Source organism: Dicentrarchus labrax, unplaced genomic scaffold, assembly GCF_905237075.1.
Source record: "Dicentrarchus labrax unplaced genomic scaffold, dlabrax2021, whole genome shotgun sequence".
NCBI classification, from domain to species: domain Eukaryota; kingdom Metazoa; phylum Chordata; class Actinopteri; family Moronidae; genus Dicentrarchus; species Dicentrarchus labrax.
This window is the reverse complement of record NW_026136720.1, coordinates 20,609,354-20,624,889: the sequence shown is the minus strand read 5'-3', so window position 1 is coordinate 20,624,889 and position 15,536 is coordinate 20,609,354. Positions and strand designations below refer to the sequence as shown.

Here is a 15,536-nt window from a genome sequence, read left to right as displayed (position 1 = left end):
GAAATGCATAAAGGCTCCAAACTACTAGATAACGTGACATGTTGCACTGGAGGGATGATTTCAGATAAGTGCCAGTATCTACTGTAATGTTTTCAACATGCACAAATATTAAATCATACAGAGCAGACACAAAAAGAATGATTTCAGATCTCAATCTCTCCGGTACCTCAATACATTGCAATGGATCCTAAACTAAAGAATACCTGTATCAAAGGCAGGGCTGCTCTCCTTTCACTTATTATTCACTTCAGTCCGTTCAAACTGCAGTATGAGATGGTGAATGATGAAGCACTGATTATCAGTCATTTCTCCCTTGGATGAATTTGAACAATCTCTTCATGCGTGGAGCTATTGCATGATGTAATAACTCTTGACAGTTGAAAGTAAACGGATGCATCATCACACAGTGGCAGGAGAGATGCCGAGGGGATGAAGAGCTATGATTACACTTGTCACTTCAAAGCAGCTTTTACCTTCACATGGTGCTAACCAGTTATCGGTCCACTTGTTTAAATGAGACTGTGTAAAGAAATACAGTCAGATGAGACAATATATGTGTGCATGTACAATATTAAGCTATATAGGCAGCAGCCAGTTAGATTAGCCTAGCATGAAAACGGCTCTGTGCAGAGTATGGATGAGCGAGTGCACGATTATCCGTATCTCTTCAATTATCTTTACTTGAATCTATACTCTGAATGGGCGGGACTAACCAGAAGTTGATATGGGTCGTTATATTTATTAGAAAACTATTTCCAGAACAGCCTCAGAATTGAGATTCTGAGTAAGAGAAGTATTTGTTTAAAATAGAAGTTGTAGATCAGATTTTTTCTGTTGGAGCAACAAAATGCTTTTCACATATGCAGTAGTACTCCTCAGGACCTATTAACATACTAATGCAATACTTAACAATATGTACTGTTCCCCTTTGAATAAATATTGGTGCTAATAACGCGGCTGGAGGTAGTCAGGCTCAGGCTGTGGAGAGTGAGCTGGACACGGTCACAGGATACAGATGTAAAATCCATTCAGGTGATGAAGGCGTGTGAGCTCACAAAATGTGTGGGTTTTAATCTAAAAGAAGCACATCAAAATGACAAGTGTAACTACAGCTAAGGTTCGCCTCAACACGACAAACAAGTGTTTAACTAATAACGTTGCACTTTGAGAACACGGAGTTATACTTTGGGTACAGACACTAAATGTATTTTAATTGACTGTTAGAAGCACCTGCTGCTTTGTTGATTGACATTAATGGATTCTTTAGTCTGAAAAACTTTTATAATTTACCTTTAATGTAATGCAGAGGACTGCTGGTTGTAGTAGGAGACATCTTTATGTAGGAAGCTTAGTGATACAAGCAACAGCAAAAAGGGATTTCACATTTTCCACATAATAAAAGTTGACTGAATAAGGAGAAAATTGTACTTTTTGCAAAAGGCAAATTTGATTAAAAGAAATATTAACAGAACTTTAATTTACACAAGAGTGTTTGGCCCCAATAAGAAATATGGGCAACTGACATCAATTCTGCAAATTTCTGCAATTCACAAAATTAGACAATTTACCTGGATGTTTGGGAAAAAACAGCTGCATTGCACCCTAAAAACACCAATGTATTCATGCTGTAGTACCTAGCACCGTGTTAGCCTTTCTTGGCAGGATCCATTTCCTCTCGGCTCAAGTCCTCGATGAAAGAAATGTGCCCCTCGGTACACTCCAACAGTAAAACACACAAAAGAAACAATGTTCAAAGGTCGTCTAGGGTACAATATCCTTGCTGAGTGAATGTCACCACTTCCTCTGCTTGTTTTGACTGTCTTGTGAGGAGAAACGCTGCTGCTGAAAATGAAACAGCCACGTGTAGTGATGGAGAAGCAGTTCAGGAACGGGACTGAAAACTGACGTTTCGGGACTCCCGAAAAGTCTGGAGACGTTCATCGAGCTCGAGCGGGCAAAACGTCAGCCTTCACGTTGCTCCGATTTTTCATTCATGCTGAAGACAAACAGGTGAAAGGATGAGGGCTGCTGTTCATGAACCTCGGGCACATTCAGCAGGCTTGGGACCGGGTAGCGGGGTGTTTCAGAGCAAAGTCCGAGCAACGTATCTAAGATGCCCTCCGTGTCGGAAAAAGATAATGTCCATCTCGGTGTCAAACAGTGCAGTGACGAAGAAGGACTTTCCTTCGCTAATCTGCAAGACAGCACAAAAAAAACTTTCACTAAACCTTTCATCAAAGTGCTTTCATTAAAATGCCATTGTTCTGGATTTAGGATATTTTACAATTAATGGAGATGTCCCTGATAAATGCTATAACTGATAACATAACTAAATAAAAGCTTCGTTACAAAAGAAAGACAGGAATCCAGTGATTGTTTGAGTCAGCAAATACAAGTTTCCTCCTCAAAGAACACACAACATCAAGCTGGGTATGTTATGATATTAACACTGAATCAAATGGCTGTGTGTAATGTGAATGGGACTGATGAATCGACAGATCACCAATATATCCAGCTTTACTGATTTTTTTTGCCTATTTCATCTCATTGTTTTGGTTTTAGAGCACATTTATTGGATGGTTCAGTCTTGTCTTCAGACAATACTGCAGGCTGACTAAGTTAGTGACTAGCTGGTGATGGCAGTCAAACAATTAGCAGCTAGTGAGAGTGAGATACAACATAGAGAATGGACTTCAATTCTTCCAGTGGACAGAAACACAACTACAATAGGAGCTTTTTGTCTTGTGAATTAAATAAATTAAACATAACAGCTTTATAATGATGATAATATGTTATTAAAGCTGTGTTTTTTTTTTACCCTTTGTGCCCAAAAATTATTCTAAGTTTAATTTTGTTAAATATTATTTGGAAATCGTTGTTGAGTACTTTAACTTATTTGATTTGGAAAAAGTGTCAAAAGATGGCAAATAACTGAACTAGCATTTTTGGAAATAAAAGTTATATAGTCATCTTTGAATTCTGAAAATAAAAAGTACAACGCTAGTAAAAAGTAATAATAATAATGTAATACTTCACTAACACCTCACTAACATGTATTCAATATCAATTGAATGCATTGTATTTCAACAGGATAATCAATGTTGAATGCCTCTCTCATTCCTGTTTCCTACCTTGACAGTGAGCTGCTGCCTCGGGCTCAGGCTGTCTGGCAGGGTGATGGTGAACCTCTCCTTCCCACTGAGCTCCAGTGAGTCCGCATTCTGGTCGGGCAAGAACTGGAGCGGCATGATGCCCATTCCCACCAGCTGGTTCTTGTGCAGCTTCTCAAAGCTCTCAGCGATGACTGCACGTACACCCTATGGACCGCAGAGAAGCAGGTGTAAGGCACAAACAAGTGAGGCATTAGTCTAAATTGATATATTATTATTCAAATGTAACCACTGCGAGGTAAGGGTCCCATGTTAAATGAAGTGTGGGTGCTGCAGTTTACCAGCAGGTATGGTCCTTTGGCTACCCAGTCCCTGGAGTTTCCAGAGCCGTAGTCTTTCCCTGCCAGGATGATGAGGGGAATGCCATCTCTCTGATAGCGTTCGGCTGCCTCGAAGACATCCAACTGATCAGACAAACAGGAAGAGACATGTTATTAGCAGTAGATCTGACACTGCAAAACAAGCCAGTTAGTCTGGTCTGAACGTGTAGAAAGTGACAATGCTAGGCACACACAATGCTGCAGCTCAAACCTCCAGCTTGTGCAGGATTGGTGTTTGTATAAGTCAATACGTAAAAAAAAAAAAACTACACAGAATCTTTATCAAAGGTGAAAAACTGTGTTCGAATCCACCCATAGGTTACTAGTCTTAAGAGGTTTACACTCACCGTCTGGCCTGAAGGAATGTGCCAAGTCTTAGGGCCCGGTTTGCCAATGAATCGATTTTGGAGCTTGATGCTGGCGAAGGTGCCTCTGGTCATCACTGCGTCATTCCCTCTGCGAGCGCCATACGAGTTAAACTCCCGCGGTGTCAGGCTGAGCAAGACAGTCACAGTGAGAGGTTAATAAATCTGACATTGCGCAAGGAAAAACACTGTTCAGTGACAATAAGTACATATTTTGTTGACCTATTCAGACAACAGACTGTACAAACAGATCTCATATACATTATATCTATTATCTATTCATTACTGAAAATACACACATACAACATGCAACATTTTAATTTTAGTTATACAAAAAACATTTTATTGAGTGGACTGTTTTTGAGAAACTGGATATCCACAAGTAACTTTTGTAGTTGTCATTAACAAGACACCAACCTGGCCATAAATGTATAAATAAATAAACTTTATTATTCCTTTATTATTGCCGGGTAACAACCAAAATAAGTAGTGTTTCTTAATTTAAAACGGTGATGAAGATGCTGTGTGAGTCTAGCATTCTCTAGTCTGGACTTCTAATAGTTTATCATGACTCATCATATTACTCAGATATATTGTAAACATGTCCTGAGTGTCTCTTTCATTCAGTGAAATAAGATTTTGTTATAACAGCTAATAGATAGACCTTGTGGTGAGATTGATGTAATATTAAAGTTCTGATCTTCCTGCTGTCTGATCTGAAACTGACCGTTTGCTCAGCAGGTACTTGGCGGCGGCGCTGACCCTGGCAATGCTGCCGGCTGGTGAGATGTGGTCCGTGGTGACTTTGTCCCCGAGGAACAGTAAGACATGAGCGTTCTCTATCGACTGAGGAGGTGGCACCTCTTTACTCTGAGACAAAAGATGAGCACTTATTATGTGAACTGCTGCTGTACTTACTCTGATATGTGAAATGAGAAGAAACTGCGTTACAATGCTAACCACAAAGAACGGATGACTTACCAACTTGCTAAAGAAAGATGGCGAACGGATATATGTGGACTTATGATCCCAAGGGAAAACCACAGAATCTGGACATTCAATGTTGTTCCAAAATGTGTTCCCTTGCTGGAGAGAGAGCATAGTGGGAACAAAAAAACATTTATAACATCATAAATTCACTAAATGAAAAAGACATTAGGCATACACAAAGGAAAGAAAGACAGATCATGTCCTCACCTCCATCCTTCCTCTAAGATCCTTAAAAATGGAGGAGATGACTGTGTCCTCTTCAGTCTGTTGGACCTCCTCCCTGGACGGCCAGATGTCACAGAGGTACACCTCCTTCCCCTCTGAAGTCACACCTGCACCGACAACAGGATGCCCAACGTTAGCAAAAACAGTATCAATAATAAAGCACAGCTGTCAACATCTGCTCAGCCATAAACACTTTTCATCACAAGAATTTGGGAGTGTGTAATATATTCAGACTTACAAACTGAACTGATTGTATATTAAAACCAGATTACTACCAGATAACACACTGGTTTAGACCTTAAACTACCCACACTGTTGTCACCTGTTCTACGGCTGCTGCAAGTCTGTACAACACAATGAATCATGAATTGTTCACTAAAGGAACATCATCCAATGAGCTTCAGGTTTTAGAGGAGCAGCTTAAGAGAGCTCCTGCCTTCCTTACCCAGAGGCTCCTTCTCAAAGTCGATTCCTACAGTGCCCGCAAGAGCATAGGCCACCACCAGGGGAGGGGAGGCCAGGTAGTTGGCCCGCACGCAGTCACACAGGCGGCCTTCAAAGTGCCTGTTGCCAGATAAAACACCGCAGGCCACCAGGTCCCCCTAAAACACAACAGATTATCAAGATTTGATTGTTGTGAGAGGCAATTTAAAAAAAATAAAAAAAATGTACCAATACCACTTTAGCATTACAGAGATCTCACCTGTTTGATTGCATCCACGACAGTTTCTGGTAACGGAGCCGTGTTCCCTACACAGGTGGCACAGCCATAACCTATCACCTCGAACCTGTGGAGAGAAGGAAGGAAAACAGTGTTTGTGAGAAAATTAAATCATTCAGAATTATTTTGTGGCCGTGTCTTTTCTCTTACTATGATTATTATGAACATTATGCACCAAAATACCTAAAATCTACCCCACAAAACTAAGCAACCCAATTTAGTAAATCACTAGTCTCACATTTTCTAGTTACTAATAACTTTAGACACAAGCTTATTGTTGGATTTTATATTCGGTGCAACACACTCCAGAAGAACAGAATTTATGGTAGAGAGGGTACAATCTACTGTATGATTACAACTACAAAAAGTTTATATCGTTCAATTTTTGTTGAGAGAGGAGTTCATTACACTGTGTGGGCATTTTGGAGGATGTAGTTTGTGGTGCTTACAAAGTGTACTGCATTACACAAAGAGGTGTTTCTGGTGCCCTCACTGATATAAAAGGACTTGAACTGCATATGCAGGTTCATCCCAGGTCACTGCCCTGGTGTTAAAAGGGGTAATCTGTGTGTGTCCTTCCCCCATCCTTACCCCAGCTGGCTAAAGTACGGCAGGACTCCACTGGTATTGAGGTAGTGAGTGACCATGCCACTTCCAGGAGCCAGGCTAGTCCGAATATAAGGCTTGACGACAAGCCCGGCCTCCACAGCCTTCTTGGCCAGTAGACCTGTCAATCACGAAAACAGCTGCGTTATGCAAATGTGCCTGTGGTAAGAAGCCACACAGAGAAGTGAAGTATCACAAAGCAGAATACTACTTTTTGTAAGTAACAGAAAAGAGAAAATGTGTAATCTACAATAAGGTGAGAGTGCAACTATAATTAGATTCATGCTGGAAGGAATGTATGTATGTAAAGTATGTAAATTCAAATGTGACACCAAAAAGATGAGATGACTAGATGACATTCAGGAATATCTTCATCTTGTCACTCAGGGCTTTACCTGCAGTCAGCATGACAGACGGGTTGCAGTTGTTGGTGCAGCTGATAACAGCAGCAATGACCACCGAGCCGTGGGCCAGCTGATACTCTTGACCGCAGTGCAGGAAAGGAACCAGGATGTCCTGCTTCTCCTTAGAGATGTGGAAGCCTTTGAAGCCAACCTGCAGGGAAACCGAGGAAAGCAAATTCCTTGTTAGATAACGGTGAGATAACATAAAAATGTCAACAATGTATCGCCGGGATAACCGTGAACCTAACCCCAAATATCTGACTAAGTTATACTGAAGACTGGCAGAATTTTTATTGTGTTTTTTTTATGTTACCTTCTCATCAAGACAACTCTGGAAGTCTTCTTTCATGCTGCTCACTGCCACTCTGTCCTGTGGCCTCTTGGGTCCGCTCACGTAGGGCGCCATGGAACTCAGGTTGATCTCAATCACCTGCACGTGGATGAATGGTTTTAAATTTGCTTAATTTACGAAAATCAATACCTTTACTGCTGCACCTCTGGTTAATTTTTGCAAATATGGCTAACATGAGGCAATTTTAATCATCATAACACAAAAAGGGGAATTTAAAAATCTCTTTTATTCTGCCTAATCAAGCAAAATGGAAAAAATAAATTAAAAAATTATGATAAATTTATATCTATCTACTGTCAGGCGCTGCAGCTTTGACTTTCACTCATCTATCTGTTTATCCTCTGAGGATTCACAACAAGCTTTGATACATTACCTCAGAATACTCAGGGTCTTCTGAGGGATCTTCATAGCTTCGTAAAAGTTTTACAGCCTTCATGTAAGACTCCAGCAATTCAAGTTTTTCCTGGGTAAAATCTGGAAGGAAATTATGACAGTTATGATTAGTTAACAACCCAAGAAATGCTAATTAACTAACTAAGTACTATTTCTGAACATGGACACATAGTAGTAAATACCCAGTAAATTCAGCTTGAAAATGTAAGAATAAATCCAAGAATAACTTGAGGTACTGCATAGACCACCATTTTGCAGCTGTGATGCAAAACTCTCAGTATCACTCGAGTGACTCACTTGTCTTTTTAAAGTGCTTGAGTGTGACTTGGTCGACGGGGAAGAAGCTGACAGTGGCGTTGTACTCTGGGCACATGTTGGCAATGGTGGTTCGGTCAGGGGCTGAGAGCTGGGAGACGCCAGGTCCAAAAAACTCTACAAACTTCCCAGCGATCCCAGCTTGCCGCAAGTGCTGGAAAAATCAATGCATATGATAGATAAGTACACAGTGAAAGAAATGTTTTTCCTGTAAACAAATGGAAATAAAATAAACTCCAGGGCTGTACCGAATGTTGTTTTTTTGTTACATTTCAGGCATCTCTTTCAGGAGGTTTTCGAATGAAGCTTTGAACATCTGTCGCCATCGCAGTGAATCAGAGAAATAAACAGCGTCCATGTTCAAAAGCACAATAAAGACCCACAGCCACACCTCCGCATAACTCTGCGGGAAGGAGCCGCAGCCACGCTTCATCCTGTTTGTGATGTGTCCTCTCTCTGCCCTGCCCTCGGTCAAACAGATACACACACCGGCAGCTCTTTATACAGACCGATGACAGAGGAGTGAGACAGAGACAGCTATGTTATGTGGTCGCTACATTTTTATAGAGTCCCGAGCTGTGCGGCATTCGAATGCTGATTTAGAATTTGAATGTCAATGTCATAAATAAAGCTTCAAACTATTCGGTAAAGTCCTAATAAATTCCTGCAATTTCCCAGCTTGGGATCAATAAAGTATATCTATCTATCTATCTATCTATCTATCTATCTATCTATCTATCTAATAAATTCCTTGCCAAGTTTCTTTTCTATGATTCAAAAATGTACAACTGTGAAATGATTCTTATATATAGTGGTATTCTTATTGTCCTCCACTGTGTGTGCCTCGCTGGAACATGTGTGAAGTCCTAATAACACAGAAAGTACAGCAAAGCAGTGTTACCTTTGTGATGCCGAGGACGATGTCTATGGAGGTGGTCAGGGGGTTGATGGTGCCCACCAGTTTACAGCCCACCACCTGAGGAAGTGTCAGAGACACTGGCTGGCCCAGCATCACAGCTTCTGACTCGATTCCCCCAACACCTGGTGGAGGAAAGCAGACAAAATGAAATAATTTTTATTGAACAAAGACTGTATTGTAGAGTGAATCAACAGAAACTGTCATTACTCTCACTGAATAGCAGCTATTTTATTTCCTCAACCCCTCGGAAGAGTAAGAAACATCAAACATGGTTGTAAATTAAAGTTCCTGTTAAGTTCACATAGGTTACAACAAATGCGTTAACAACTGCTAAGAACGTTAAATTCTTAAAAAGCTTTACCCCAGCCCAGGATGCCCAGGCCATTTATCATGGTGGTGTGTGAATCGGTTCCCACCACACTGTCAGGGTAGATGAAACCGTCTCTGACCTGGATCACTCTGGACAGGTACTCCAGATTCACCTGGTGGACTGCACCAACGTCCGGAGGAACTACGTTCACATTCTTAAATGCTTTTGAACACCACTGTTTGGTTGACAGACAGGAAGAGAGCAATAATTAGAAAAACATTTAACTTTGTGTCTCACTCAAGGCACAAACTCTTTGTTCTGTTCTCTAAAAGTGAAACGAAGTTCTTTAAATTTTCACTGAAAGCTACAGAATATTACCATGAGCCAAAATATAGACGTTTTTTGACTAATAAAACTAGTCTTATAAAAAGTATGAAACAAAACACTCTGTTTAACGTATTACTTCTGATATGAAGACGGCATTAAATGCTCCTTGTTCCAAACAAACAAAAGAATAGTTTGACATTTTGTGAAATACACTTCTCTCAATCCTCTTTTTCTTGCAGAGAGTTACATCAGCTAACTTTATTTTCAATCTCATTTCTTAATGCTTTGGAAATATTGTCTTGTCTAGACTCATGCCAACAAAGCACACTGAATTGAAAACAAGGAACTAAAACCCATGAAATGGTGACTTGTGTTTTTTTTGGTTTTTACATGGATTAAACAAATGAGACACAATAATACACATTAAAATAAGTGCTGGTAGGTGGATTTTGCTACCTTTACACAGAGCCAGGGTAATTGTTTCCCTGTTTAAGCATATTTCCCTGAATAACAAGTGTTTCTCTCCCTCTGATTGTCTAATATGATGTAATAAAAGCACATCTGCTCTTTGCTGTACCTTAAAGAACTGAAGCCTCTCTTTGTTTCTGGTCAGCTCCATTTCCTGATTCTTCAGAGCTGTATCAGTTCTGCAGAAAAGAACAAATCATGATAAAGAGGAAGTCTAAAAAGGGCCTAAACAAAGTAGTGACCTGTGATTCTTCAAGTTCTAATGAGACCTTGGAGATATAAAGGTGGGCAAACAAAAGTGTCATTTAAAAAAAGTTCCATTCTTCCATATCAGGATACAGTTATATCAGTAATGTTGTACAAACTAATGTTTCACTGCTTTGTGGAGTAAGTCGCGTATCAATAGTCCTGCGTCACACTCACTCAGACACAGGCTTCAGGTGGAAAGGGCAGAGGAGAGGTGTATTCTCGATCTGCTGGACAGACGCTGGAGACCGACCCGAGGAGGCTGGAGGGTCACTGCAGGCAGCTTTACTACAGGAGCCCCGCTGGCCCCCACACTGTGAGCCTCCTCTGGACAGAGGCCTGGAGGGTGTGGATCGTGAAGGACCGTGGCTCTGGTTTGGGCCGTCCCCTCCACCTGGGTTAGGAGCATTCTGTATGGCACTGTGGATAAAAAAAGAGTGTGTGTCCATCTTTTGGCTGTACGTTCTCCTTTACTTAAGCTCATTGTCAATATAAAGGGAAAATATAAATGCAAACGCACCATTTGCTATAATCAATCTGTAATGAGTGGTCTACGATGAGGTCTGTGGGGCATTTAGGGTTGACCAGGTTGGGGTCCATGCCATGTTTGGCCACTGCATCCCTCATGGCTGCCAGGTCCACCATGGCAGGAATACCACTGTCAGAGGAAACCAGGAGAAGGGAAATAATGAAACCCAGCCGTCCTTCAGGGATTTATAGGAATAAACTGAACTTGTTTATGTCAAGGAGCACAAAGAGAGATGATGATGACACAAGAGCTAATATTCAACCTCCTGGTGGGTCAGCTATTTTACCCAAGTCCTTATGGAACTCACGTGAAGTCCTGGAGAAGGACTCGCGCTGGAGAGAACGGCACCTCAGCTTTATTCTGCTGCTGCTGCCAGTCCAGTATGTTCTGGACGTCTTCTTCTTTTGTGTAAAAGCCATCACAGTTACGAATTGCTGCCTCCAGTAAGACACGGATGGACAGAGGCAGCTTGTCTGCACAGAGCAAACAGAAAAGGGTGGTTTAATTTCCCACAGTAAACAGTGTGTAAATAAAAAGGTCCAGTGTGTAGGATTTAGGGGCAGAGTGGTTGCAGATTACACCGTCCTCCCGTTCCAAGTGTGTGGTCATGAAAACCACGAAAAACTTTAGAGACCTAGAGTCAGTGTTTAGTTTGTCCGTTCTGGGTTACTGTAGAAACATGACAGACTCCGTGGAAGAGAGCCCACTCCCTCTGTAGATAACAATGGCTCATTCAATCTAACAAAAACACAACGATTCTTATGCTCAGGTGATTACACGCTAAAGAAAACATACCTATAAATATTAGATTCCATTTCTGCCAATAGATCATCCTAAATATTACACACTGGACCTTTAAACAGTTCACTGTCCTTGTTACACAAGTGTTAATTGAATGTGCACCGATGCAGGCTCTTAGAGGCTAAGTCAAGACTTACCTTCATCTACAGGTATGTTTACAAATGTTCTTCACACGTTTTATAAGGCCTTTTACATGCACACAACCATATTATGATGCTTGTATAACACAAAATACTGATAGATTTCTACTGTGCAATATCCAACTACATCTACATCGTGCAGATCTCATTCAAATGAATGCTACTTGCATAAGGTGTCAACAGACAGCACGTTTAAAATGTGTGTGCCTTTTCTTTTAGTCAGAGGGCCTGAACTCACCATATCTTGGATCATTTAATTTCTGTAGATTGAAGAACTTGATCCTGCCATCTTGCAGTGTGTCAATTAGATGGCTATATGGGTGCTCTGCAGAGGGAAAAAAAAACATGTATCAAAACAACTTTAATTCCAGCCAAGTACAGGTCATTTCCAGATGTGACCAACTCAGTCTGCTTGCAGGTTATCCAGGTTTACTTAAGCCCTGTGCCTTCTTATTTTACCAGCCTAACCTTACTAACAACTACCCAAAGGGGAACTCCTAAAAAACAAGGCACGTCTCTAAAAAAATGGCAGGAAGCCTCCATTTTTTTTGGTGCCATTTGTGCACATGATGTTTCTATACAATTGGCTTACTACATACCACGCTGTATTAGTGATTATTACTAGTAGCTGAGCTGTTCGTCTCAAGAATAGCGATGGGGGTGCACAATGTAAATGCAGAGAAAAGAGAAACGGAAAAGATCTTTCTGGTCTGACTCTTTCCTTTGAGGTCTTAAAGTGTAGTAAAGTGAGCTTATGCAGGATGTGGTTACCCTAAACTAAAGGTTATAAACAAGAAACTGCAGCAGCCATGCAAAAATATTTTCGTGAAAATTGTCTCTGGTTGTAAGAGAAACACAATTACGTAATCAGATTGGTAGAGACAGTAGAGGCTCAATGGGTGGTAGAGGTTTGGGCTAAAAGAGAAATGCTGGTACATTTTTTTTTAGCTGTTTAATAATGATGAAAATCTCCTTTAAGACTTGGTTTTAAAATGAAGCTAAGCAAGTGCTGAGCCCCTACGGACAGAGTAATCTTTTGAGTCTTGGCACAGCACTACTCACTGGTCTCACAACAGGACATCATGCTGTAACTCAGGCTCTTAGGTTACTAGCTTTGAAAGCAACACTTTACTGATCATTATGACACCAAAACTGTAGAGAGTAGACTGGCCAAGCGATTTATACAAAACTCCTCAGGAACAACAATGCAATCCTGCACAGATGAAAGTCAAGGCCACACACTTTTACTAAGGGAAAAGATGCAAGTACACATATAACAGAAACAGTTTAGTCCAATTTCTACAATCTGATAATAAACCAACGTGAGTGACACAGTAGGGGGTTTCATATGTTCTTCATCTGCAGTATTTCCTCTAAACCATATTTCACTAGTGGTGGGGCACTGCTGTTCAAGAAGAAGGCAAATAAACAAAATGCTGTTATTCAGCTAAGCAAGCAGAAACCAGTTTTGAAATAAAGCTTTTATAATCATAGTCGCATACCGACATAAGAAGAGTTTTTGTGCTCTTGATTCCACTGCAACATATTTAGCAGTGAAAGGTAGCGTGTAAGGGATCCCATTTAAAAACATATGCTACATAATTTGAACATGCAACCATTTTAAATGACACATTGACCATTTTATGTTGAATCTGAATAATATTTTAGTCAGATAATTCACAACCAGCTCACATATCTCTCCCATGTTTTGCTGCTTTCTACATAACACTCACTGAGATGCTTTTGTGTGTGCTCACCTCTTTTAAATAACTGTATGCAAAAACTAAAATCCATAATCTAATGCAAAGCAGAATGGAAAACATAGCAAAAACACTGTCTGATCACTAGTGAGATCCTCTGGAGATAAATCCTTATGTAAACCTGATTTCACTGATATGGAAGGCTTACGGAAATGTATTGTTTGGAAAAATATTACACAACTGACTCAATGCTACACTTATCATTTTCTTACGGTGGCCTATAAACAACAGACACGTTAACTAGCTGGGTGTTAAGACTAGAAATAACAATCCTTGTCTTGTTTAACCCATCTGTAACATACTGTATAAGTGGCGATGACAGTGCTGTCTGTGAACATCCTGTATGTGTCCCGATCACAGGTTATAGACAGCTAGCTACAGAGCTAGCTGAGGTTCAAGTAGCTAACACTAGTCCTTATCGGGAAGCACACACGCTAACTAACGCTAACTACTTATCGTGCTGCGGCTGGACGTCTTCAGGAGATAAGAAAAACAGCAATTTACACACAATATTAAGTTTAACATGAGATAGAAAGTAGGTTAAAGCTGTGTTGTTGTTTTTTTGGGCAGAGAGAAGGCGCATCTAGCTTGCGGCATTAGCTAATTTAACAGCTCCTGCTTAGTTGTAGAGCAACGCTAGCTAATGTTAGCTTTAGTCGCCGGTACACTTTATGTAACGTTAACGGAAAGCAAACAACGGCCGTTTTATTTTAGGGGAAACTCGTCTTTTCTTAATCGATGCCTGTCGTTAAGGCTGAAAGGCTGAAAGGCTGATCGGATGTAGGCTTGCTAGGTAATGTTAGCAGAAGACTCCTCTTTACCTTTGACTGGGGAACTGAGCGCCATGATGACTTCTGAGATCAACACGACCCGCTCTCAGGACCGCACTGGCAGCGCCGAGCCGACCAATCAGAGCGCAGGGATCTACGGCCACGCCCACTCAGAGATTACTGGCTAAATAAATATAAAAAGTAAACAAAAGGTAAAACTCAAGGTCCACTTATTTGTTTTTCATGGAGCTTTCAGCCGCAGCTCACAGTCTTCACCTCTTGGCCTGAGAGGACCTTGGGGGATTTTTATTTTTTGGTCAAGAACAACAATAATTATAATGCTAATAAATTCTGTTTTTATTTATTATTATCATCGCACACATTTCTATTTTTATGTTTTATTTTTATATATATGTCTATACATAATATACAAAGACATAGTACATAATACATATACATTATATATATACATTTTCTATCTTGTGTCAGATATTGTAATATGATGTATGCTTGTATTATTTCTATTCTTTAACATTGTGTGAGCACCTTGAACAACTGTAACAAACACATTTCACATCAATAAAGAAATTCTGATTTCTCAATGATGTCTCAACAAAACAAGCCACATTGTAAATGAGCTCATTTAGCCTGGTCTTCATTCAAAACGTCTTCAATCGTTTGTAAACACATACATGAATTAATTTGTGAACAGGTTTAGTTTGGTTTGTAACCTTTAAAGTGCTGTACTAAAAGCCACGTCACATTGCAGATGCACTCTATGGCTCTAATGTGGACTTTAAGGCACCTCCAACTTCTTAGGTATCATTTGTGCCAGATTCAAGTGATCTTGGTCAGATATAAAAACAATAATGTTGTCTATAAATATATATATATAAAACATAGTATATAACAAGTATATATATACTTGTAATATACTATGTTTTTTAAATTGTACTAAATACTGTCGTATCACTACACTTCACCTCCCATACTATATCATGATGCCTCATATCATATTATATTACATTATTCAAGATTCAAGAGGTTTATTGTCATATGTACAGTAAGAAACACAGTGGTTTATACGTACAATGAAAAACTTACTTTGACCGACTCCCTAAGCAACACAAAAATAGAAGAATAGAATAAAGTTAAAATATATAAAATATAACTTAAAGTACAGAACATTGTACAGTAGTATTATGTTAATATTACATGGACTTCCTTTATATTTATTATTTTTATATTCTATACTATAGTCTATAGTTATATTACATCTCTATATTAATACATACACATATTATTGGAAGCAAAAACCATGTTCCATTACTTAATCCTATCATGTATTAGTCTGGGTTTCTGTTTTATAGACATTACATCAGCAATAATAACAAAATAATACTGT

At 39.8% G+C, this 15,536-nt stretch overlaps 1 protein-coding gene across 1 annotated transcript; it reads right to left on the bottom strand.

The window, feature by feature from the left end:
- Positions 1-1,274: 1,274 nt before the first annotated feature.
- ireb2 (iron-responsive element binding protein 2) lies at positions 1,275-14,315 on the bottom strand. Its single transcript, XM_051383038.1, has 22 exons — positions 14,183-14,315; positions 11,840-11,926; positions 10,968-11,133; positions 10,652-10,789; positions 10,309-10,551; positions 9,995-10,064; positions 9,142-9,325; positions 8,763-8,902; positions 7,844-8,015; positions 7,527-7,627; positions 7,115-7,231; positions 6,793-6,952; positions 6,383-6,518; positions 5,774-5,858; positions 5,516-5,672; positions 5,053-5,177; positions 4,837-4,941; positions 4,583-4,725; positions 3,838-3,985; positions 3,452-3,574; positions 3,132-3,317; positions 1,275-2,194 (listed from the first exon to the last, which is right to left on the bottom strand). Exons 1-22 carry the CDS (start codon positions 14,205-14,207, stop codon positions 2,084-2,086), a joined length of 2,922 nt encoding a protein of 973 aa, XP_051238998.1. The 5' UTR covers positions 14,208-14,315; the 3' UTR covers positions 1,275-2,083.
- Positions 14,316-15,536: the final 1,221 nt, after the last annotated feature.